General features: G+C 29.3%; 1 protein-coding gene across 3 annotated transcripts in view; it reads right to left on the reverse strand.

Annotated features, from left to right (window-relative positions):
• Nucleotides 1-27,770, reverse strand: part of LOC107453704 (uncharacterized) — a 52,077-nt gene that overhangs the window by 11,042 nt on the left and 13,265 nt on the right. For 2 of the 3 annotated variants that reach the window (XM_087168368.1, XM_087168367.1), the window contains exons 2-15: nucleotides 18,242-18,268; nucleotides 17,989-18,015; nucleotides 16,168-16,185; nucleotides 14,547-14,573; nucleotides 12,476-12,502; nucleotides 11,026-11,052; nucleotides 10,568-10,588; nucleotides 8,793-8,819; nucleotides 7,491-7,517; nucleotides 5,135-5,161; nucleotides 3,155-3,181; nucleotides 2,932-2,952; nucleotides 451-477; nucleotides 223-243 (exon numbers count right to left, since the gene is read on the reverse strand). In XM_087168368.1, coding sequence (XP_087024494.1) covers nucleotides 223-243; nucleotides 451-477; nucleotides 2,932-2,952; nucleotides 3,155-3,181; nucleotides 5,135-5,161; nucleotides 7,491-7,517; nucleotides 8,793-8,819; nucleotides 10,568-10,588; nucleotides 11,026-11,052; nucleotides 12,476-12,502; nucleotides 14,547-14,573; nucleotides 16,168-16,185; nucleotides 17,989-18,015; nucleotides 18,242-18,268 — 351 coding nt within the window. The remainder of the gene's footprint in view (nucleotides 1-222; nucleotides 244-450; nucleotides 478-2,931; nucleotides 2,953-3,154; nucleotides 3,182-5,134; nucleotides 5,162-7,490; nucleotides 7,518-8,792; nucleotides 8,820-10,567; nucleotides 10,589-11,025; nucleotides 11,053-12,475; nucleotides 12,503-14,546; nucleotides 14,574-16,167; nucleotides 16,186-17,988; nucleotides 18,016-18,241; nucleotides 18,269-27,770) is intronic. The other variant, XM_087168369.1, reaches the window with a different exon arrangement.

Below are 27,770 nucleotides of genomic sequence, written 5' to 3' on the forward strand. Positions count from 1 at the left end.
TACAGTTATAAAATAACTGCACCTAAACTTCGGGATCAATAATTTTTTACTTTACTTTCTTTTTACTTTAGCCTCTCTCATCAAACCATGTTAGGATTTAAAATTTATTGATGATTTTCATCAACACTTCTTATTGACATAGAACAAAAATAACAAAAAAATGTTTATAAGAAATTTTGAGTATAAATGTTAAGAAAAAATTAGCACGTGAAAACTACTTACCAAGATCAAGACCATCTTTTACTAAATCAAAAAGAAATAACAATAATATAATTAAATATCATTACTAAATCAAATGCTCCTAAATAAGACGCATTTTATTCTGTTCTACATGCATATTTTATTATAAAACTCAATTTTCGAAAAATGAAATTTATTTATGATGTCAATGGATAATTTTACGTAATCCACATAAAATACAAAATAAATCGTTAATATGTAAATACTTACATTGGCTTAATATTTGTTGCAAAGTTTCTAAAATATTAAAAAAACTTAGTAAACAAATATGTAGAAAAATATCCAGTTTGTTGAACTTCCTAAAAATGCATTTAAAAAAACAATTAAACTTCGATGCATATAAGACAATTAAAAAAGTAGTTCATTTCAAGCATCATGAAAATAAGATATCAATAGACGCGAAATAAAATAACCAAGAGGGTTAGTTGTTATCCCCTGTCCAAAAAAGATTTTTCCTGAATATTACCTACTTTTTGTAGGAACAAAATAAACATGTATTATAAAGCAAGAGACAAAAGTGAAGATAAAAGTACACAAATTGAATGTTACACTAAAGTAAGAAGATCCTTAAAAACTTACAGTCATAATGTAACTTTATTAATTTTCAACTGTTTATCTTCCCAACCATAACTGATTTTCAGCTGTATTTTTCATTTTCAGTTGAATGTAAGTTTAATTTTCTACTTTCAATGGACAAAACTGAAGATGACGAATAGAATGCATGTTGTACACATACAGCGTTTGAAAATATTGTAAAAGAAAAAAAAAATATTTAACAAATGGTTTAAATTTTCAATAAATCTCTTATTTAAAAAGTGTCGCTAATTAAACTATTAGTACTATCTCTGCATATCTGTCTGTTACAAAATATGGCAAAGTTTTAAAATTTATGGTTATTTTTTAACATTTTAATCAGTATTTAATAAAAAAAACTTTATTATTTATTAAAATTTTATTATAACTTTCTGCTTTGTAATATTTTACATCATTATTAGCAAACTAATTTAATCTAAGACCTGCCGATTTCAATCACAAAATAATTTTTAAAATCATCAAATGTGTTTACAAAAATTTATATTAGTATTTCTTATCAGGCATGCACTTATATTTAAGCTTTAAGGTCTTGGTTTTATGTATTGGATTATCAACAACTTTCACGTAATCCAGTCAGAATACAAATATAATTAAAATTATGCAACTAAATAAATTACTCACGTGGGGTTAAAATGTTTTTTTTTTATATAAAATGAAAAAGACGACAAAATTAGCTAAAAAAATTCACAAAAATTTCGAAATATCAAACAACTTTTCAAAATTTGCTTACTTTAAAAAAACAAACAACTTCGACTTAAAATTATTATAAATTTCTTCAATGAAAGCTAACGGGAAAATGGTCAGTCAAAATTTCATATAGTCTATTGAATCTAGCTTATAATTAATACTAATATTTATGCAGCATAATCGAAACAAATACAATTAAATACAGTTATAAAATATGTACTAAAACTCGGCATCAATTTTTTACTTTACTTTCTTTGTACTTACCTGTCTGTACTTACTACCTGTACTTACCTGTAAATACTTACCTTTACATACTTGTACTGTAGCCTTTCTTATCAAATCATGTTAGGATTTGAAATTTATTGACATTGTGCATTAACACTTCCTTATGACTCAAACGTAGAAAGAAAAAAAATAGAGCGGGGAGTCCCTCCGCGCGGAAGAAGTGAAACTTCGTAATGTGGAAATGAAAATAGGAAGGGGTAGAAATTGATTTTTAGTGAAATCATATTGTTTCTTTAAGACAAACTTTATTAATAATGCTTACAATTCACAATTGATCGCATCTTTTAATTATCATTTTCGAGTGGAGAAATATCCAAATCTATAACATTTACAATGGGATTATGATAACTAAAGTAAAATACGAAATGTTTGAGTTCGATTTTTTCAATATTTCTTGCAAACACTGCATCAATAGTAGTTACCCCTTCGGTTGTTGGATCATTCCAACCATTTATCATTTCTCATCCAAATTTGTCGTTAAGGAAGGTTAATAATGTTTCAGCTTCAGGTAACGAGAAATTCACATTAAAATCTCCTGCAAGGATCACTGGCCGCGCACAATATTCAATTTCTTCACCAGTAGCGTCTGCCAGAGCTTGTGAACCTGCAGTGGATAGTGGCAATAAAGATTTTGCAATAAATAATTTAATATCCCTCATGGCTGCATTTGGTGAAATATAAATGGCAATTAGAAAAGAGAAAACCTAACAATCAATTGATATTCACAAGAGACATACCTTGACATAACCTTAAATCCGTCGCATTGTCCGTGGGATTGTTTTCACTCATTTTTTACTATTGTTATCCACTAAGTTTGAAAATAAGAAATACTACCCTATTAAATTATATGTGTATCAAATCAAGCTAAAATATTTATAGAAAAACAATACTTTTATTATTTTTATGCTAGTGAGAACCAAAACAATATGGAAATGAATGAGGGAAAACTGTATCCTACCACGTGATTTCCCGGCCAATAAAAATGTAGCGTTAAACGTTTAACGCAACCTTGTTGGAAGTCGCATAAGAAGTATCACTTTAAAAACAACGAAAAAATGAACGAAACAGTCAAAATATGTTAATTAAAAATGTTAAGAAATAATTAGACATGAGAAAATTACTCACCAAGACCAAGAATATCTGTTACTAAATCAAAAAGAAATAACAATAAGATAATAAAATAACATAACTAAATCAAATGTTCCTAAATACGACACATTTAATTCTGTTATGCATATTTTATCATAAAGCTCAATCTGAAAGTTGAATTTCATTTATGATGTCATTGGATTCTTTTACGTTATACATAAAGAGTACAAAGAAAAATTGAAAATATATAAATACTTACTTTTGCTGATTGCTTGTTGCATATTTTCTAAAACATAAAAAAAACTTAGTAAACAAATGTATAGAAAAATGTCCAGTTTGTTGAACTTCCTATTAATATATATATATATATATATATATATATATATATATTATACTCCTTTTTGAGAATAGAATAGTGTGAGTTGATGAAGAGATTATATCTATTCTTTATTTAGTTTTCCGGAGTTTTAAATTTTTTTAGAACAATAAAGTATAAAAAATAAATAATGAATAAAAAGTATTTTCTTAAATACTTTTAAGAAAATTTTTTAATAATTTTTCTTCTCTTGTCATTATTTTCTATATTATATATATATATATAATATATATATATATATATATATATATATATATATATATATATATATATATATATATATATATATATATATATATATATATATATATATATATATATATATATATATATATATATATAGAATATATATAAGTTCAAAATGAAGAATAAAACAAAGAAAAATTATAGACATATGAAAAAAAGGGGGGTGGGAAATAATAAGTAAAAAATAACAAACAACATTTTATTAAAAAAAAAAAAAAAAAAAAAAAAAAAAAAAAAGAATTGTTAATTAAAAAACCGGAAAAAAAATATAATCTTTTCTTCAGCCCACACGATTATATCCGCAAAACAGAGTGCTTTCTGATATTGTATCAATAAAGCCAAAGCAAAATATATTAATACAATAGTGTGAGGAGCACTCAAAAAATTTTTTTATAAAATAACTACAAATAAAATATATCTTTTTATTTTCTTTTTATTTTATTTTATTATCTGTTTTTACATGTTATTTTTACTTTTTTTGATATATTTTTCCGGCTTTTTTTTAATAAAATGTTGTTTGTTATTTTTTACTTATTATTTCCCACCCCCCTTTTTTTCATATGTCTATAATTTTTCCTTGTTTTATTCTTCATTTCGAACTTATCTAATGAGTGCTGTTTACTTGCAGCTTAAGCGCAATAAATGAAACTTATTGTTTTTCTTAACTTTCTTAGTGTTTTCTTGTATTTATATATATATATATATATATATATATATATATATATATATATATATATATATATATATATATATATATATATATATATATATATATATATATATATATATATATATATACTATATATGTAAAGAACGTCTTGTTAACCTAAGCATTTTTCACCTAAAAAAACTATTGCTTAAAAAGGATTCACAAGAGCGATAAATTATTAAAAAAATTCAAATTCATTTTAGTAAATTTTAACCATTTCTAGTTGTTTTTATTTATTACAAATTATAATGATAAATTTACATTATTAGGATTTTTGGCATATTGTTGGATATTTCTATGGTTAGTTTTTCCGAATTTTTCCATTCAAAAAATCCAATAGCTGCAAATAAAACAATATTTATATGCAACTAGTTTGTTTAGAGATCAGTTAAATCTTATTTCTTATCGGTATATTATTTTCATTATAACTAAAAACTTCGACAAACAACAGAAAAAAATCCATCAATATGTTTACCCAGACTATAGCTTTGTAAAGGAATAAATTTACTAAAAAATAATAATCAAGTAATAAAATTGTCCAATTGTTATCCAATCTATTTGACGCTGAATCTGAAGAATTTAAATGAATACATTGTACTAAATAAATTTAAATCAGCATTTTATATTATATTATATTATATTATATTATATTATATTATATTACATTACATTACATTACATTACATTACATTACATTACATTATATTATATTATATTATATTATATTATATTATATTATATTATATTATATTATATTATATTATATTATATTATATTATATTATATTATATTATATTATATTATATTATATTATATTATATTATATTATATTGTATTATACTATATTGCATTACATTGTTTTTATCAAGAATTATAATTTAATAACTGAATGATAGAAATGTGCTCACCTGGTCTTAAAAGTTGATCCAATTGATCTGAAAAAATTAAAACATTTTTAACGCAAATGAAAAGTAATTTCCACATTAAAGCGATTCTTGTTACATATTCATTTCAAAAACATGGATTAGTTTGCCTGTAATTTTACTCATTTCATTTCAAAATAACGTAAGGATTAAAATTTAAAATCCGGGAATGAAATGGTTGATCGTATTAATGGTAACTTTATTCTGCATAGTTGTTCACATTTATGAATTCATAACAGGATTCAGGCAATAGAGGATTCAACAATATTTTTAATAATTAAAGAGAAAGTAATAATTCTAAAGTAATAATATTTGGTATCTCTAAAACGTATTCATATCTATTAGGGTAATTTTCAGCATTGACTTCATTTCGAATTATCGGCTTATTACGAACTTAAAAATGAAACATATGCTACATCCATATCATAAATACATATATAATATTATTTTTTAAGAAAAACCATTTTCACTTGGGAAAAAAATTGTCCGAGGCATTTAACTTAATACCATGTACGTATAATTAAATATATACTTAATGCACCGACTGACTGTTTAGGAGTCAGAGAGCTAACTTCGCATCAGAAAGGTCCTGGGTTCGAATCCCGGATGAGGCATGGATGTTTCTTCCTTCTCTGTCTGTCCTTAGTGTGGGAGTACTTTCAGGGACACCACGCTAATATGGTGCTCCTGAAAGAGTGGGTAACCAATTTACCCTACTGATATCTGGATAACGAGTGCCAACCGGGAGGACATAGAAAAAAAAATATATACTTAATACTACAATGGTAAAAGAACCAAATTTTTTATTTTTTTATTTTTATTTTTTTTATTTTAAATACTGCTTTGTTCAAGGAAAATATGACTTTTTGCTGTTTTTTCCTTAAGGAAGTAGCAAATACTTTGTAATTTAGGATTCTACAAATACAAAAGTTTTAATTTAAAGAAATAGATTTTCTTCTCATAATTGCAGTATTATGTTTCCATACTAAACAAAGCAGTGATGGCTCATAGGAGAGCGTTCGCTTTCCAATTAGGTGAACCGGGGTCGAATTCCAACAATGATTGGTCGATTCGGATTTCACACCCAGCTTGCACTGATCACAGGGATGACGCAAACTATCCTCAGTGGTGGACAGATCTAGGGTTAGAGTTCCCCTGCCGTCAGGTTTACAGTTTCTTCTACAAATATTCTGCAGTTAGTTTCTATTAATTAGTTTATTTCCGTAGTTAATATTCAGCAGTTAGTTTATAAGTTAGTTTCTATTAGTTAGTTTCTCTTAGTACTCAATTAGTAAATATTATTAGCATTTGATTAATTATTAATTAAATACTGATAAAAATTGAGTTGCACTACACTCTAATATACACTTCATACATTAAAGTGATTTAAAAAATGTCAAGTTTGTTACAGTCTGAAATTTCAACATTTTGCTTTATTTTTTGTGGAATTGCCCACTTGCGAATCAATTACGTATCGATCATATCCCTACATGTACATTGATGACATAAGGTCATCTAAAATTATCATTTTGATCATTTGAACACGTTTACAATTTTTTGACTGCCTTGACTTTGGTTGCTAACATTGAATTAAAACTACACTTACGGACTCTTTTGTCTTTAGTATATTTTTTTCTACTATCATAACTATAGATATTTCAGTCTTTGTCTGAAATTATGAGTTTCGCTGTAACTCAGATGCAGAATGGAAATAAAAGTCTCCAAAGTTAATAAATATTAAAATACTTCTTACTATTATTAATCGCGTCGTTCACTAAATGAAGAAAAATATAATGATTAAATAATTCACGACAACATTAAACCAATTAAACATTAAATCAAGTATTCACCTATCGTAGTTTTGAAAATTATCTTCTGACATTTTCCTTAAATATCCTAAAATTTTAAACTTTAAGTTTATCCTGTTGGAATTTCTGTATGGAATTTCTGAACTTGTTTAGAATTTCTTCTCTAGAATTTCTGAACTTTGGAATTAACTCCAGTCTAAGATATATATATATATATATATATATAAAAATTATTAAACTAAATGTTTCTTCTTTAAGTATTAATTTTAATATATCACTATTCTTAAAAGGTCATTTTAATTATAATTTCATTCAAGGGTTTGGAATTTATTCATGACAGAAAAGCTAACCAATTTGCTAAGTTTATCGAAGAAATTAATAAAAAGAAACTATTTTTTCAATATACTATATGAGACTGTTTGATTTTAGAGTATGAAATACAGCATAAAAATCTTTTTTAGAGTTTATTTTTTAGTTTAAGAAAATTTTTACATGGTTCATCATATCATTTACAAGCAATGAAATTCACTTACCACTGGTCACCACGCTTCCTAAACCAACTAAAAATAAAATATTTCAACATAAATTAAATCTAAATAACAACAGTAATTTATGCAAATCGGGGATTTGAAAGTATTTCAAATAAAACTTTAACTATTTCAAAAATTTCCTATATCGTAAATTGAAGTAACTTCGGATATCTTTTGAAGCTATTCCCCTTTGGATACACTATTTAAAATTAAAGGCATGGAGGTTCATTTCAACATAGAATTTTGAATATTTTACAATTTACATTTTCCAAACCATTTTAATGTGGGAAATAAAACAATTTTCCAAAAATTCATGGAAAATTTAAAAAAAAAAATTCTGTCCCAAAGTCATCAATTGGAAAAGTGTAACTTTAGGATACCTAAATTCATTCAAATCTATTAAATTTGAAACGAAACCTTTCATTCGACAACAATTTTATTCTAGAAAGTAATAAAACTTGATATCGAATATGGGCACAATATTTCAAAATACATCTAAAAATTCATAGTATCCTTTTCTTCGAATTGTTTTATGGTTAACAATTGAAATCGAAATTTTTTTATAGATATGGATAATTCTGGAATAATTATTAATTTCCTTCATGCCATTGATTTTGTTTAAATTAATAATTTTCTTAGTATTTTGATTTGAATTATTTTAAACAAGCAAATTATTAGCACTTTCATCTAAGCGTGATATCTTTTTTTATTTGATTTATATTGTACCAGACTAAATCAAGATGTGAATATTATCATTTGTTTGGCCAGTAAAAAGTTTTCCACTGGTATTGTGCCAGTCACTGTCCACAACATTTTGCCATGAACTACTACCATCACTATTGATGATCACATATCCGAAAATTGTCTCTAAATTTGCACTACGATTGCAATATTCAATATAATATAAAAGTCATGAATTGGGAATGAATTGCTTTAATTATTCAATAAATCTGAATGATTTATTGTATAATTAACCGTATGCTCATCGATAATGAAACCGTAATGATAAACTTCAGATGGGATTCAAAGTACATCGCAGGGAAAAAAAATAAACATCCCACAATAGCAATTTTTGTTGATCAAGAAGTAAAAGTTATCACAGAAATTACGACTGATTCACAACCTACTATTGTCAATTAGACAGACAAGAAGTTCTCAAAAAAAATTTTCGTTTATTTTTTCTATCGTTGGAAACCAATAAACTCAGAAAACGCTAGAGCCCCAAAAATAGCTTTATCTGTCACAAAATTATTCCCTTTTAGATTAGCGCCATACATTGTTTAACTAATAATAAATATTACTCACGGCTATCAAGCGCTTGTGCTATACCATCTAAAAAAATAAAATTTTTATTCATAAAATAAATTATTATCAAGAAATATTAATCAGTGATGCAGCAAAACTACATAACAAATCCTAAATTATTCAAAAATTCACTATAAGGGAGGGCAAAGATAATAAGTTATCACAGAAGTGACAGTTTTATTACTTGAAATTATCTTTTTCTTCCTCGTCGGGGATTGGTCTGATATTTATTGTCTGCGATTTAAAAATTTTTTAATTTTAAATTACTATATGGAAAGAGCTCGTTTTTTGAAGTAGATAACATTTATATCTCCAGTTCTGGCCCTATGCACATCATGAGTAAACAGTTTACCTAATACTATAGTCCAGAACTTTCCCAGAAATTATGTTTGGATGATTAGAAATTCCCAGAGTATCTATGAAAAATCATTAGTAAAAACTCCTCAAGAGTTAATTTTTTGCTGAATATGTGGTTCGAGAATTCAATCCAACAATTCCATTTATTGCATTATTGTCATGAGAAGTTGCAAAGAAATGCCTATTCGGATACAAGTTTTCATATTTTTATTTGTTTTGTTAAGCCGAAAAAAAGTTTATTTTTTAATTGATATGCTGCACCGCCATGTAAGATCTCTACATAAGGAGACTCAAGAAATATTCAAATATTCAAGAAGTATTAAAATAGTTGTCAATAAATATGCTTGCAGCAATTTTGTTACTGGAGTCATCTGATTTTATTTATCTGAGATCTTTGCATATGAATATATTCCTTGTACTGCTCTGTATATGGTAGTTCGGTCATTTGCCGCCCAGGTGGCCGAGAGGTTAGCGTGCCTGACTGCGAAGTCGATGGTAGCTGGTTTGAATCTCGATCAGGGCATGGATGTTTCCCTCTGTGCGTTGTCCTCTGTTGTGTGTGATTTGTCAATGTGGACCATACTATAAACGGGTATCTGTGTCAGTGTGGCGTGGGTGATATTGCTCGCCTCTGTGACATTGGTCTAAAGGTGCTCCCTAGCAACGTAAAATAAACGATACTTCCGGCACCTTCCATAGCTAAGAACGATAAGTTCAGTTCCTGCCGTTAAAAAAAAATATTATTTGCCCAGGTCACTAAGATGAGATACTAAAGACACATTGGTCATTTGCTCAGTGTGCCTTTCATATCTCATCTCGCTGCATAATGGTGACGTTATCGATGAAATTTACATGAGGAATACGTCGTTTATCAAGTGAATGTTTAAATTGAGTAAAAGTTTAAATTTTACATTAAATTTAGAACTAATTGAAGCAATAATATGTGCGATAAATATATCATTTTTTAAAAAGAATTTATAAATAAGTATTTTTCTTACATTTCTTTTACAGTGAAAATTGGGTAGTTCAATTAAAATTTTGGAGTAGATAACTTTTTAAATCTAATTGGTCTTAAACTTTGCTTAAAATTCAACTGCATATTTCTAAATGAAATGAAATTGAATTCTGATATAGTTAAAAAGAACGTAATAACAAGAATATTATTATGTGGTATCTGTAAAATATATTCATCTATTACTGCTATTTGCAGTATTGACTTTCTTTAAAATTCAAATTCTTGATTTATAATGGACGTAAAAATGATTTTGAAGTTTAATTAAGTTGAGACATTAATTTCAGTTAACTATAGATATTTAAATTGAATGGCGCCATTGTCTGAAATTCCAAGTTGTGTTGTAACATAAACGTAGACGGCGAATAAAAGTGTCAAAATCTTTCAAATATTAAAAACTACTTACCATTGTTAACCATCTCACTCACTAAATGAAGAAGCATTTAATAATTAAATAATTCAAATTATTAACATTAAACCAAGTATTTCACAAATCGTATTTTCTTAAATTTTTTTTAAACACGTTAAAATTTATCTAAAAAATACGAACGAAATGTTAATTCTTTAAGAAATAATTTTGGTGTACCATGGGATGCTTAATATACCATTTTAGCTAAAATTTCTTTACAGTGTTTGTAAATTAATGATGGCATAAAATCTAACGAATTTACTCAGTTTAACAAAGCAAAGAAATAAATAAAAACAAACTATTTTTTTAATATACTATATGAGGCATTATACGATTTTAGAATATTAAATATAGCAAAAAAATATTTTTCAGAATACGAGAATTTTTTTTTTGAGTTCAAGAAAAAAAAATTTCATTTTTCATCACATTATTTAAGAACAATGAATTTTACTCACCTCTGTTTAAAGCTTCTCCTAAACCATCTGAAAATAAAATATTTCACTATAAATTAAATCTAAATAACAACAATAATTTCAGAGAAAATCTTAAGTATTTCAAGTATTTCCTATATGGTAAATTGAAGTTACTTTTTAACCCTTTGGCTACACAGTTTAAAATTCATCCTAGTGTATGGAATATTTCAAAATTTAATGTTTAGTAAATTTTTTTAATGGGGTAAGTAAAACGTTGTTCTAAATGACATGGTAAAATGTTTAAAAATTAATTCTTTTCCACAAACTCTTGAACTGGGGGGGGGCGTAACTTTGGGATATCTAATTAATCGTCTTTAAAACGACTAAAATATTATTCAAGAAAATCGTAAACCTTGATATCGAATACAGATAGGAAGTTTAAAAATGCTTATTTTTTCCCAATTGTTTAGAGGAAAACTAAAGAAAATTAAATAAAAATAATTTTTTACAGTTATTAATAATAAAATAGTTGTTATATTTAATCATTATTATTTTCATTACTAATATTAAGTTTGTAAAAATTAATAATTCAGATAGTACAATGATTTCGATTTTTATTAATTACATTATTATAATATAAAACTAAATTCTCGAACCAACATCATGTATATTATTAAAAGTTTCAATTGGAAGTGTGAAACTTTTTTTGTACAATTCAAATCAAAGATCAAATTGGAATGTAACTATTGCCCAATTTTTGTCCTTTATAAATTATAAGACCTGCCTCCTTTAAGAGTAAAGTTTGCTAAAACAATTGAATAACAACATAATAAAATATAATGTATTAGTTTTTTTAAAATTTTTTTTTTAATTTACGTGCGTCATCATTAGCTCAGGATAATTCATACATTAGTACCTCATTAACTTCGATTGTGTTTTCCGAATAAGCATTGTTCAAACCAGTTTGCCTTCATTATTATAATTAATGAGCTCAATATTAATTAACACAGATCTAATCATTTTCTTTAAATCTGCACTCAGAGTACACTATTTAAAATAAAATAAAAGTCATAAAGGTTTCTAATTTGAAATAAAATACTTTCACTGTGCAAAAGGTATTTTAGAAGCTAATTTAGCCAGTTAAGATAGGGGAAACTAATTCAGCTGAATAAGCTAATTTAGCTGATTGATAATAAGATCGCAAATATGTACTTCAGATGGGATTTGAAGTGCCTGGCAGACAGAAAAATAAACACCATACAATAGTAGTTTTCGTTGATCAACAAGTATAAGTTATTACAGAAATAACAGCTGATTCAAAACCTATTTGGTCTAGTGGTCCCTTAGACTGACAAGAAGTTCTTAAAAAGATGTTTTTATTTTTTCAATCGCTGGAAGTCTATAAACTAGAAAAAACGAAGTTGCCTCATCTGCCACGAAATTATTTAGATAAGCTTCTTACCTCATCAAATTAATAATAAATATTACTCACTGTCTTCAAGCATTTGTGATAATGCAGCTGAAAAATAAAATTTTCATTAATAAGATAATCTAATATTAAAATATATTAATCAGTGATACAGCAAAATTACATAGTGAATCTTAAATTATTTAAAAATCCACCATTAGGAGGGACAAATATTATAAGTTCTCACAAAAGTGTTTGGTGTTTTATTACTTGCAAGTAACTTTTTCTTTCTCGTCGTGGGTTAGTTTTTATATTTATTGTCTGCTATTTTAAAAGATTTTAAACTTGAATTAAAATAAGGAATGAGTTCATTTTTTTGTAGATAACATCATGAGTACTTAGTTTACTTAATACCATGGTCCGGAACTTTCTAATAAATTATTTTTGGATGAATAGAAAATTCAAGATTATGTTTGAAAAATCATTAATGAAAACTTTTTGAACTTTTTTTTTACTGTTTGGTGAACATGTGGTTCGAGCAATCCTATGAAAAAGCATTACTGTCATGAGACATTGCAAAGAAATGCTAATTCATAAAAAAAAATTTATGCCGAAAAAATTTTATTATCGGTGTCATCTGATTTTATTAATCTGAGATTATTGCATATGAATATATTCCTTGTACTGTTGTGTATATTGTAGTTCGGTCATTTTCTGGCCAGGTGGCAGAGCAGAAAGCGTGCTGGACTGCGAAGTGAATGATTACGAGTTCGAATTCAGCTCAGATTGTGGATGTTTCTCTCTGTGTGTTGTCCTCTGTTGTGTGTGATGCGTGAAGATGTCCACTCTATGAACGGGTATATGTGGAAGCGTGGCGTGGATAATGCTGCTCGACTCCGTGACATTGGTCCCAAGGTGCTCCCCAGGCAGCGTAAAATGAGCAATACATCTGGCACCTTCCATAGCGAAGAACTATACGTTCAGTGGCAGTCGTTGAAAAAAAATAATCTGGTCATTTACCCAGTGTGCCTTTCGTATCGCATGTTGTTGCATAATATTGACGTTATCGATGAAATCCACATGAAGAATACATCTTTTATCGCAACATCTGTTTTATGAACATCCCAAAAAAATAGTGCCTGGAGTCCCTCCGCGCGGAAGAAGTTAAACTTCGCAACCTGCGACGTTAATTGTAGAAGAATCAGCAGTCGTAGAAGGATCACTAGTTCTATTCAACGACTCTTTTTCCTGCTCCGCTCGCTTCCGTGCTCTGTAATCACGGTAATATTGCGCATTTTTCCCTCGTGGACCTCTTGAACCAGTGGAAGCGCTTGTGGTTGCCTCATCGTCTCGCCCTGGAAAATGTATTTGCATTAATAATGTATGTGAATGCGTCATAATGTAATTTCAGAAGAGAAAACCTAACAATCAATTGATATTCACAAGAGACGTACCTTGACATAACCTTAAATCCGTCACATTGTCCGTGGGATTGTTTTCGCTCATTTTTTACAATTGTTATCCCCTAAGTTTGAAAATAAAAAATACTACCCTATTAAATTATATGTGTATCAAAACAAACTAAAAAATATTTATAGAAAAACAATATTTTTATGACTTTTATTATTTTTATGCTAGTGAGAATCAAAACAATATGGAAATGAATGAGGGAAAACTGGATCCTACCTCGTGATTTCCCGGCCAATAAAAGTGTAGCGTTAAACGTTTAACGCAACCTTGTTGGAAGTCGCATAAGAAGTATAACTTCAAAAAAAAAGAATTTGCACAGTGTTTAGATAATAATTTTCAAGGAAAAGAAATTTCTATAATGTATGACAAACTTTAACAAAATGTTCTGGTGAATGTTTAAACGTTAAATAAAATTCAGAACTATTGGAAGCAATAAAATATGCTATAAATATATCCATTTTATAAAATAATTTACAAATAAATATTTTTTGAACGCTTCGTTACAGTGAAAACAGTGGTCCCTTAGACTGACAAGTTCTGAAAATGTTGTTTTAATTTTTTTCTATCGTTGGAAGCCACTAAACTCAAAAAAAGCGAAAGTGCCCCGAAGAAACCTCATCTGACACAAAATATTCCATTTTAGAATAGCTCATTACATCATTTAAAATCATTAAATATAACTCACTGTTATGAAGCACATTTGCTGCACCACCTAAGAAATAAAATTTTCATTAATTAGATAAATTAGAAATTAATCAGTAAAAATTAAAAAGTGATATTAATCAGTGATACAGCGAAACTACATAGCGAATCCTAAATTATTTAAAAATTCACTATGAGGATGGACAAAAATTATAAGTTATCACAAAAAAGACAGTTTTATTTTTTAGTATCTTTTAGTATCTTGCAAGTATCTTTCTCTTCTTCGTAGGGGATCAGTTTTATATTTATCGTCTGAGGTTTTAAAATATTTAAATTTAAAGTAGAATATGGAAGTAGAAAATATTTAAATATTATAAAGTAGTAGAAAATATTTACATTTAAAGTAGAATATACTTTAAATTTAAAATATTTAAATTTAAAGTAGTTGTTATAAGTAGAAAACATTTATGACATCAGCTCTGGCACTATACACATTATAAGTCTTCAGTTTACCTTATACCATAGACCAGAGATTTCTTAGAAATTATTTTTAAATGACTAGAATTTCATAGAATATCATTGAAAAATCTTTGATAAAATCTCTTTACGTTTTGATTTTCAGGTGAACATGTGGTTCGGGCATTCTGTCCAGCAACTCCGTGTACAGCATTATTGTCAAGAGATGTTGTAAAGAAATGCCATTCCAGAAAAAAGTTATACATTTTTATGTGTGTTATGCCACATAAGATGTTTTTTAAATGTTAAAAGATGTGCTTATTTTTTTTAAAAAAAAAAGATATAAAAGAACTAAATTTAATGATTTTTTTTTTTAATTTTTTTTTATCTGTAAAATTGTTGTCATTTGAGACAACAGATTTTCTAAGATCATTGAGAGTAATCTAAGATCATTGCATATGAATGTACTACTTGTACATGGCACTCAACTGCTATGTACATGGTAATTTGGCCATTGTCCAGTTTGCACCTCGAATATCCTTTTGTTGCACAATAGTGAAGATTACGATGAAATTCACTTAACGAATACTCTTTTTTTATGGACATGATTTTTTTTCTTTTGCAAAATTATTTTTCTTCATATAATCATAGTATTTTGTAACTAAAATAAGCAAAATATATTAACTGTTCAAAGTATTTTATGAATATTAAAATAATGTATTAAATTGTATATATTTCTTGAAAAAAATTATGTTGTTCTTGTAAAAATTTTGAAGTAAGTTTTTAGTTAAAATTAATTATTAAAAGCTGCTAATCAAACTCAAGTCTCACAACATTAAAATATACACTTCAGGCTTTAAAGTGATATTAATTACGCCATATTTAAAGTTCGAAATTTCACCATTTTGCTTAACTTTTTGTGGGATACACTATTGTGGAATTTTCTGCAACTACAAAATTTTTTATAACATTTTAGAAATGCTTTTGAACAGATTTCCGGTTTTTTGACTGCATTAATTTTTATCTTTAAGTATTAAATAGTGCTGCACTAACAGACTATTTGATTTTTTGTACATTTACTAGCATAATTACATATATTAAAGTTGAATGACGTCATTGTGTAAAATTCTGAGTTGTACTATAATTCAAACATAGAACATAGGTAAATAAAACTGTAGAAATATTTTAATTTTTTTAAAGCTACTCACCATTAAACATTTCACTCACTAAATAAAAAAAAATATGTTAAAATAACTCAAGTTATTGACATTAAATCCAGCATTTCAAAAAAAGTATTTCTTAAAAAATAATTGAAATTACTTTACTTTTATTATCTTTAAATATGTTAACTTTTCAAATTTCAAAGTTTAAGATTTGTGAGCTTAGTCACTACTAGCTCGATTCCAAGATTTTCTACCATATTAAACGAAGAGTTTGTTCTTTAAAAATAATTATAGCCTGTATACCAACTAGTCTATTTTAGCTAAAATTTCTTTGCTGGATTTGAAGTTCATTCATGGTATAAAAGGTAATCATTTTGGTCAGTATATCAAATGCAAAGAGAAAGGTAAAAACAAACTACACTAAGCTATACTCTGTGGCACAACAGCCAGTCCATGGAGGGCCATGGCCCTCTGTGCCCACCTTAGTTTTCTTCACCTTGGGCTCTGGGGTGCAAAAGCAGTTGTTCCGGTGGTGTAGCGGAATGCGGAACCCCCAGTGTTTAGTTCCCAAGCACGCTTGGTAATCATTTTATCAACTCACTAAAAGGATGAAAGGTTGAGTCAACTTTTCCAGGCCCGAGGACGAAACCAAGGACCTGTGACACGAAAAAGCGAAAAACAAATTTTCTTTTTAAATATTTGGGGAATTATTTCGTAACCTAATCAAAAATGAAGTTTAAGTTATAAACACATTAAGGCAACAATCCACTTGTCCGAGAAAAACTGTTGAAAAACTGTTGAAATATTTGGTTTGGTAGCACCTTTCTAAAAAAAATTGCTTCTTGGTAGCAAAAAAAAATGCATCTCACTATTAACCAGGAGAAAACCAAGTACATGCAATGCACCAAAATAACTGACTCTACAACTCACTTGCAAATTGGTGAATACAAGTTTGAAAAAGTAAACAGTTTTGTTTATCTTGGTTCTGAAGTCAACGTTAATGGCAATATCGCACCCGAAATACAAAGAAGAATCAATAGTGCAAGTAAATGTTTCTATGGATTAAAAAAATATTTAAACTCAAACCTACTAAAAAGAGATACTAAACTGTTAATTTATAAATGCTTGATCAGACCTATCCTAACATATGCCTCAGAAACTTGGACAACAACACAGAAAGATGAGAATTCCTTGGGAATCTTCGAACGTCGGATCCTAAGATCCATTTTTTGGGGCAAACAAGTTGATGGTACTTGGTACAGACGTTCAAACTCACAACTCTATCGGGCCCTTAGAGAGCCTGAAGTTGTCAAGTACGTAAAAATTCAAAGAATTAAATGGGCTGGTCACATCATTCGGATGAACAGAGAGCGTCCGACAAACATAATCTTTTCGGCTCAGCCCATCGGATCAAGGCCCAGAGGTCGACCAAAGCTGAGATGGGCCGACTGCGTGGAAAGAGACTTTTCAGTCTTAAAAGTCTCAAACTGGAAGACAACTGCCAGGCAGAGACAGGCCTGGAGGAAGTTGATTGAGAAGGCCAGGGCCCACCCGGGGCTGTCGTGCCACTGAGGAAGGAAGGAAGCACCTTTCTAATGATTTGAAGTTGCGAAATCACACTGACTTAATATTATTATTTTTACTGCAGTTTTTAGATAAACTTGATTTTACCATTAACCATCATTTCAGTCTTCTGTCTCTCTTTTGACGTCATAATAACTATAGATTTCAAAGAAAATGGAAAAAAAGTTTCCTCTGAAATGCAGCTCAAAAATCATTTTTTAGTATTAAGAATTAATTTTAAAGTTCAAGAAAAAAGTTTACATGGTTCATCACATTATTTAAAAGCAAAGGAATTATACTCACATTTGTTTAACGTGGCTCCTAAACCATCTAAAAATAAAACATTTCAACAGAAATTAAATCTAAATAACAACAGTAATATATGTAAATATTGATGCAATAGTCTTGCACAGAAAAGTTTAAATATTTCAAGTATTTCCTGCACCGTTTAATGGAGTTACTTTGGATATGTACAAAATTTAGAATTTTCTTTTGAGTTCGAGAAAATTTTTTACGTGCTTCATCTCATTATTTACAAGCAATTAAATTTACTCACCATTGTCTATCACTCTTCCAAAAACAGCTAAAAATAAAATATTTCAACATAAATTAAATCAAAATAACCACAGTATAATTTTCGTAAATCAGGGATACTACAGTCTGGCAAGGAAAAGTTTAAACATTTCTAGTACTTCCCATACCGTAAAGTGGAGTTAATTTTGACATGGGTCACAATTGAAGTTTTTTTGCCTTTGGCTAAACAGTTTAAAATTCAAAGTACAAAATTTTACACTTTAAATCTGCTAAATATTTATAATGTGGTAAGTAAAACGCTATTCTAAATAAGGTAAAAAATGCATGAAAATTAATTCTTTTCTTCAAAGGCATCAACTTGGGAGGAGAAATGCTGATTGCCTTCAACGTTATAGTCTTCAAAATGATAGAAATATCATTAAAATAAATAGTAAAACTTGATATCGAAAACAGACAATAAAGTTTAAAAAGACTTAAAAATACTTCTTTTTTTAATTTGTTACTGGAAAACAAAAGAAAATTTTAAATCGCAACAAAAACATTTTTTATTGTTATTACCCAGTGGCAAAATGGGTCTTGGTTTGGAATTGGTGGCGTCTACACACTTTTCAACTGTGTTCAAGAGTAACAGTATTTAGTGCGCATGCGTCGTTATTGCATGCGTTGCTATGGCGACCGCTGTTGTTTATTTATTTTTTTCATTCGCTGGGAGAAAATAAACTCAAGAAAACGTAAGTGCACCAAAAGTAGCCTCATCTGTCACAAAATGATTCCATTTTATACTACTTCCTTCCTTCATTTAATTAATAATGATAATGAATATAACTCATTGCTAAATTTTTATTTATAAGATAAATTTATATTAATAGATATTAATCCATGATACAGCGAATCTACTTAGCGATTCTTAAATTCCTTAAAAAAAATTTATAATGAAGGAGCAAGATTATAAGTTCCCACAAAAGTGACGGTTTCATTATTTCCTAGTAACATATTATATCTCGTAATTGATTAGTTTTATATTTATTGCCTGCGATTTCAAAATATTTTAAATTTAAAACGGATTATGGAAAGTTTTCATTTTTTAAGTAGGTAACATTTATATCTTTAGTTCTGACACAATTTAGTTTACAGTCCCTGGCTACAATAATAAAATTCCTATGAATTATAAAATTCTATGTGAGATCTTAATTATCGGGTGATACTATACAGCCTTATAGTTTTTACGCGGCTGAAACCGGTTTGCATTTATACAGGGTGTCCCAAAAGGTCGTTTACAAACTTAACATGCTGGTCTGTCATATCCTGATGAACAAGATTTACATAGGAACTTCTGTCCGAAAATTAAAACTGAGACCGCTAGAGGGCGATAAGTGCAGGTTTGGATGAGGAGAAAAAAAATGATATCGATAGCGGTGTTTATATGATTTTTATTATAAAACATCATTACATCACAGCAAATGCTCAAAATTCCTTCCATTCGCCACAATGCACGTTTCACAGCGTCGGCGCATGGATTCACGAACCCGTTCAAATTGGCCAGGAGTGTCACGGACACGTGCTGCTGCTTCCGCGATCCTGGTGATAAGATCCATGTCCGATGTTACAGGTGTCTCGTACACTATGGACTTCTTGTGTCCCCACAGGTATTAATCCAGGGGAGTCAGATCGGAGGATCGCGGCGGCCATGGGACTGGTCCGCCCCTACCGATCCAGCGATTAGGATAAATCCTATCGAGGTATTCTCGAACAGCGCAGCTAAAGTGGGCAGGCACTCCATCATGCTGGAACCAGATGTTTCGGCGTGTAGCTGCTGGAACGTCACCCATCAGATCCGGCAAAACTCTTTCTAAAAAAATTCGATAGGTATTTCCGTCGAGGCGTTCAGGTAGAAGGTAAGGGCCAATCAACATGTCACCGATAATACGAGCCCAAACGTTTACGCTGAAACGTTGTTGATGTGCATGGGCGCGTGTACATCTTGGGTTTTCATGCGCCCATACGTGCATGTTGTGCAGGTTCACGACACCATCCCGTGTAAAGCAGGATTCATCAGAAAACAAAATCCATGATGGAAATTCTCGCTGTGCGACCCGCTGTTGCAAATACCAGCGTGAGAATGCAATGCGTTTGGGATAATCGTCAGCGCACAATGCCTGTACTTTTTGGAAGTGGTAAGAGTGTTGCATGTCATCGTGCAGTATGCGCATTATGGTGGAACGAGCTACACCCAAGACACGTTCGCCTTCTTGAAGACTTCTTTCCGGGTTGATGGCATACTCCTGTAGCACGGTTTCCTCTACGACAGGTGAGCGCGTAGCACGTTCTCGACCAATGTGGCTACGTGCTACGAAAGCACCTGATTCACATAATCTGCGGTGCAATCGTCCAAACAAAACATGACTTGGCTGACGTCTGTTTGGGAAGCTCTCAAGGTACGTCCGTGCCGCGGCTCGTCCATTTCCATCAGCGGCGCCGTATACGTAATACATGTCGGCCATTTCTGCGTTACTAAACTCATTCATCCTTCAACGTCCACGCCTGAAATGATTGTTTTTCCCACTCTCCCGTTTTCGTGCAATTATCGCCCTCTAGCGGTCGCAGTTTTAATTTTCGGACATAAGTTCCTATGTAAATCTTGTTCATCATGATATGACAGACCAGCATGTTAAGTTTGTAAATGACTTTTTGGGACACCCTGTATACGTTCGTGTATTAATTGTATAACATTGTAATGCAGTACGTTAAAAATAAATACATATTGGAAGTATATAAAAAATCTCCTGAATAAAAACCCGTTACATTTATGTTAAAATATGAAAGTATTGCATATAGGCAGGTGCAAAACACACAATTATTAAAAAACTATACTGCGTCTAATAATTTGGTCAAATTATTGTAATATACTAATATATTACCTGAAATAAATATTGTTCTATATTTATATAATATATAGATTAATTTATTCAATCATCAAATTTATACTACATATAATCTAATTTAATCAATTGATACACGAACGCAAACAAATAAAAACCGACTTCAGCCACGTAAAAACAATAAGGCTGTATAGTATTACCTGATAATTAAGGTTTTACATAAAATCTTATAGTGAGTCTAATGATTTGGTCAGGGACTGTACCTAATACCATAGTCCAGAGCTTTCTTAGAAGTTATTTTTGGATGAATAGAAAATCCCAGAATATCTTTGAAAAATCATTAGTAAAAACTCTAAGTTAGGTTTTTTTTTATGAACAAGTGCTTCGAGCATTCTGCCCAGCGACTCCACGTACAGTATTATTGTCATGATATGCTTCCAAGAAATGCCATTCCAGTCATTAATTTCATTTTCCAAGGCTCTATATATGTCCTAAAAATATATATATATTTCTGAAATGTTCTTAAACGTTTATATTTAACAAAATATTATTGTGCAATTTAATTTAACAAATTAGACCATAAAAATCATTTTAAAAATTTGGAATATATTTTTGAGATCAAGAAATACTCTCACCTCCTAGCAGCAAAATTACTTGGGACCTCATTGGACCAATATTGAAGTGGCTCAAAAAAGGTTCAAAGGACTGATATTTTTCTGATATGGACCCTATATAGAACTGTTCAATTCACTCGATATTTTACTGCCACTTTACAACCAATATCAAAACTATATAGAATTGTCAGATTCACCAGATATTTTATAATCATTATTCAGCCAATACAAGCTCTATATAGGCCAATATAGACTTTGCATAGGACCAATATTAAAAAATCTAGGCATCACAATATTGGTCCCTCGGAGTATGTTCATGTAGGATCCATATTGAGCCAATTTCGAGCCCAACTGGGGCCAAGATATATTTGTTGCTGGGGCTGGTTCATCACATAGTTTACAAAATTTAAAATTTGCTCATAACCATCTAATGAGGCTCCTAAACCATCAAAAAATGAAATATTTAAGCATAAATAAAATAGAAAAAGTGACAGTAACTTATGTAAATCAGCGATACAATAAAATTGCATGCGTAATTTTAAATATAGTTTTTTATGTATCACAAGGTGGGGTTAGTTTGGGACACTTTTTAAATTTTTTTCCTCTGGATATTCCGTTTGAATTACAAAGTAGAGCTTTACAAAGTAGAACATATAATTAAACATCTGATATCAAAGGTGGGTTTAATCACAATCCTTCAGAGTTATCAAAAGTTTATTACTTCGAATGTAATGAATGTCAAACTTTCCCATGTTGCTCGAATTTAAGATTTTCTACCTCTGTGAAACAAAATATTAAACAAAGTGGTTACTCTTCAAGAATTAATATAATGCTGTCGAGTTCATTTTAGTTAAAATTTCATTGCTAGATTTGTAATTTATTTACCGTGGAATGCGGAGCTAAAAAAAATCCAAACCTGATTGAAATACTCTAATATGTATTGAAAATTTAAATATATACGAAACAACTCCAATACTCATTAGGTTATTGCAATATTAAGAATTTATGCTTTCAATGAAAGTTTTGTGCATAAAAGAAATATTAACACTTAAGAATATCTGTAATAAAATATACAGTCCCTGGCCAAATTAGTAGGCACACTATAAGGCTCTACATAAAATCTTAATTATTAGGTGATACTATACAGGCTTTTACGCGACTGAAACCGGTTTGTACTTGTTTACGTTCGTGTATCAATCGGTTAAATTAGACGACATATAATATAAATTCGACGATTGGAAAAATTATCCAGTATAATATTTAAATATGGAGTAATTATTATACCAGGTTTTATGTTAGTATATTATAATAATTAGACCAAATTATTAGACGCACTGCAGTTTTTTAATAATTACATGCTTTGCGCAAGTTTATATGCAATACTTTTATAGCTAAACATACATGTAAAGGAATTTTATTCAGGAGATTTTTTATATACTTCCTATTTGTATTTATTTTTAACGTATGGTATTCTAATGTTTGCAAACTGATACACGAATATTAACAAATATATACCGGTATTAGCCGCGTAAAAACAATAATTCTGTATAGTAATACTTGATAATTAAGCTTTTATATTTAATTTTATAGTGCGTCTAATACTTTGGCCAGGGACTGTATATCAATATTGCAAATTATTGAAACGACATTGCACAGCCTCGTTTTGTTTGCTTCCTTATTAACAACAGCAATCAATTAACAACAAAGCACAATCAATAAAATTGATATCTAAAACTCGTAAAAAATATACGTCTTTCTGTTCGAATTTTAAGAAACCGAGTAAAGAAGAATAAATATTACTTCAAGCAGTCGGTTTTCTTCCACAGCGAAAAAAAAATTTAAATTCTTCATCTCGAATTTTATTTTTTAAGAGCATGTCAGGATAAGACACGCCCTTTTCCGTGGTTCAAGCAAATCAATTGCTCTTGCAACGTCATATCGTTGTTTCTTTTTCACGAACGAAAATTCTCCTTCGTTACCGAAATATGTCGTCAAGTCTAGAAGTCCAGTAAGACTAGACTACAAAACTATCGTAAACGATAGCACGAAATTTCTGACTGACATGTTTAACTTTCAAAAGAGCTTTTATCGTGTTTTGAAAGCATATTTGTATAATTTGATAACGAAATGAAACGGAACTATATGCAATCGCGGATGATTACAAGAGTCAATTGCAACAGTCAACTTTCAACGGAGTGAACTTGCAACCTGAATTATTTAGTAGTATAATTTTACTAGTGATGATCTACTTAACTATAAAAGAAGTTTTTTATGACTCCACCTGCTTGAAATGTTTTTAGGATGGAGTGAATAATAATAAAAATGTATGCTTTCATTGAATGATTTGTACATAAAAGAAAGATTAACTTACCAGCCAGATTAGCTATAAAATATACAATATATTAAGTTTATATATTTATTTTTACACATGCAATGTGCAAGGTTTTTTAAACAAAGAAGGAAAGGGATAATGGATGCTGAATTTTTTTTCTGGATCTGTGGACTTTTTTAATGGTCTGAATTAAACACAATTGCAACAATTCACAAATCCGAGAAAAAAGCTTAAATTCAAATGTTAGAAACTTCTGCAACTTCAGCGCAATACCAATAAGGACAATAAGATTAATTTATTTCCTCCAGGGACATATTTGTTTTATATTTTATTAAAAAAGTTAAAAAAAGAGCTTAAGAATTGTGTTAAATGTCGAAAGTGTTAAATGTTCAAATATTCAAAATATAATTTATTCATTTAATCATCATGGAAAACAAACATAAATCAATACACTTAATTTGTTTTCTTCAGGAAATTCTAAAAGCTACAAGTACTTAATTGCTAGAGCTGATCTCACGCTGAGATTTTAATGACTTCGACTTTCTGAAACCTTGTTCTTTTTGCTTTTCTTTGTAGGCTGAGGTTCAAAGTTATATTGACAATGTCAACATTCATTTATGAAACATTCATTTATGACCCTTATATAGAATCGAGTTAACATGTCTTATATACTAGTGAATTGGAATTGCATTTTTGAACTGGTGGATACATTACAAGGTTATTGAAATGATTGATTCACCGTATTCTTCGAATGAATCTCTTCCTGACTTTTTGGGTTTCTACTGGATTCAGATATCCATTTAATGTGCTTCCATGTAATCTCTACCTGATGCAACACAATTGTGTACTCCACTATGAAAGTTTCAGATACAAAAATTAAAGTCCTCATCCGAAATTCTTTGTAACTCTGAATTTAAATTGTAAAGTCTTTGACATTCATAAACATTGAATGTTTGGAAATTTTTGAGAGGTTGTTGAGATGAATCGAATGAATCTCTTGTAAATTTTTTGATTTCGAAACCAAGAAAAAGATAAATTTTTACCAGATATCGAAGTATCTACAGTTGTTTCAAGTTCATGCATTCTGCAATTAATGGTTAGACCGAGAAATTTCGGACTTTTCAAAAATTGTCAGTATGATTTATTTTATCTTGTTTTACTCAGTGATAGAAAATATTCAGCTTTATAAATAAGAGTTTTAACTTTATAAATGGGAGTTTCAGCTTTGTAAATAGGAGTGTCAGATAGGAGTGTTTGATAGATTTAATGGTGGAAGGTAAGTTGGTAGCTTGTTAAGCAAAATTTAGTTTTATTTTATTTTATTTTATAGCCATCGTTGAACAGATCCAATTTTTTGAAGGGTTTAAGACAACTAATGTTCAACTCCATAGCCTTGTAATTTTGAACCCAACCCAGAGAAAAAGGGAACTCCTGGATCAAGTATTGGGAGAAATTTTCCTTCGAGGAGGACTTTTTGATGGAACAAACCCACATTTGCGTTACAAGGAGAGAAAAACCACGAAAGTCTCCCACTATTAGCCTGCTGGCAAACGGACTCGAACACACGATCCGTCTGCCACAGAGTTTATTTTACGTCAGCACTTCGGTCGGTACAAGCTGGAAGCGGAATTCTCATCGACCTACCCTCCCTGGGACTCGAACCCTGTTCACTTCATTGGAATGCTATTCTATTCTTGAATAATGCATAAATTCCTAACTAATCCCAAATTCGCAAGTTACCTGAATAATTACAAATTTTGAATTAGTTCATTGGAAGCTCTATGCTATGAGCCAGTGCGGCTCAATTTACTTGAATTGTAATTTTTTAAAAATTTCAATTTTTAGTCTAACCGACAATTAACAACTCCGATCGTAAATTTCAAGCAAAGAAATATGCTTTAGGTGTATGTTGCGTAAGAAATAGTGGTTACTGGAAAAAATTAAATTGTCAAGAAGGAAATGATGTCATATTTCGAGTTTTTTGTAGTATTTTTTGCAAATAACTAATACAAGATTAGGTACATGGTGAGAAAAGAGTTAAAACATGTATATTATGCTTTGCTTCAGCATCTTTCCTTTAACTAATATTTATTTTTAAAAATAATATAATGTTTTCTTTCCAACAGTAGGTAAGAGAAGCAATTAATAATGTCAAGCATATATTAAGAAAATCAAAATGCAATATAATTGCAATTGAGAAATTTAAAAATTTCCTTTATAAAATTTACAACCGAGTACAGATTTCAGAACAATCTTGGAATTCATTAGCTGAATTTTGAAATTTTAAGGCGGATTTTAAAGTTGAAAAATATATTTACTTATCTGTATAATTTTTTATTTGTTGCACTTTTTACAAAAGTTATTCTTAAGAATAAATCATTTCAATCATTTCTGCTTGTTGAAAAACTATTTTGTTTCAGCATGTGATTTCTCTAAAAAAGACTGTAAGTGTTGAACGAATAAACTAGAGTTATTTCAATAAAGTTTTTCATCATGGCATGAAAAAAATTAGGTGAGCTCATGGAATAATACCAGGATATATTTTAATGAGGTTATTAATTCATCGGGATACTTAAGAAATTCATTGAACTTATAGATACGGAGCTTATAGCTTAACATTCTAAATCATCCTTATTCTATGATAAGGAAAAATATTCCTTTCACAAAGATAATGATTATGAGCATTCAATGATAAAGATTATCTAAGGATAATTTCAATAAGCTGTAAAATGTATTGCTGTTTAATAAAAAATATTGAGCTCATATATTCAGCAGGAATTTTTTTAGAAAGTCATCAACTCAGTGTAATTCAATTAAAAATTCTATTCTTGAATAATGCATAAATTCTTAACGAATCACAAATTTGCAAGTTACCCGAATAATTACAAATTTTGGATTAGTTTATAAATAATTATAACTTTTAAAAATACTCAAATTATTGGCCAAAATAAAAAAAAAATATGCATATTTTAATACTTAAGTTATAGTTATTACATGCCTTCCTATTTGCTAAATTACATTTTCAATTAAGGTGTTATTTTTTTCATAGCGCAAATAGCGCCTCTAGAATGAATGTATGTGAAAAAAATACATATAAAAAATCGAAGGTGCACCTGCCCTATGACGTTCAGACTAGAAAAACATGAATGTGAAAAATATGTTTACGAAATTTTATGCCAGTTATCAATTTTTCTATCTCTGCTCAGCACGGTTCAGTGATTTAATCTTTAAGCTATGTCGTTTTCAAACGCACTAAGACAAGGACAAAAATATTTTATTAATAGAACAAGCTAACTATATTAAGCAATAACTAAAACATTTGGCACAGTTTGGACAGTACATTATACATTTAATTAATAATCACAAACATTGCAAATTTAATTTGTTTATTGTCTCTTTTTTAAACAAAATGGACATTATTTTGCAATGATAATCAACCAATTGTAACAAAAACTGCTTTTGCGTTTTAAGAAGTCTTGAATTAGCTTCAAAGCTCTTTCTGACAAATCATTCAATGCTTTGACATGAGGCAACATATGTCTCAGATTCCTGGAATTTGGGGATCATTATCCCATTCGTTAATATCTTTTATAACCAGTCGGGGCCAAATCCCATACTGTGAAACAAAGACCAGGATAGTTAATCTTGTAGTAAATATTCTATGAGCCCCTTTTCAGACACTCTTCTGTCATCTTTTCTGAGGACCAAAAGTTTCGGAGGGGTTTA

This window comes from Parasteatoda tepidariorum, chromosome 7 (genome assembly GCF_982258835.1).
Source record: "Parasteatoda tepidariorum strain Cologne lab strain chromosome 7, Ptep-v5.0, whole genome shotgun sequence".
NCBI classification, from domain to species: domain Eukaryota; kingdom Metazoa; phylum Arthropoda; class Arachnida; order Araneae; family Theridiidae; genus Parasteatoda; species Parasteatoda tepidariorum.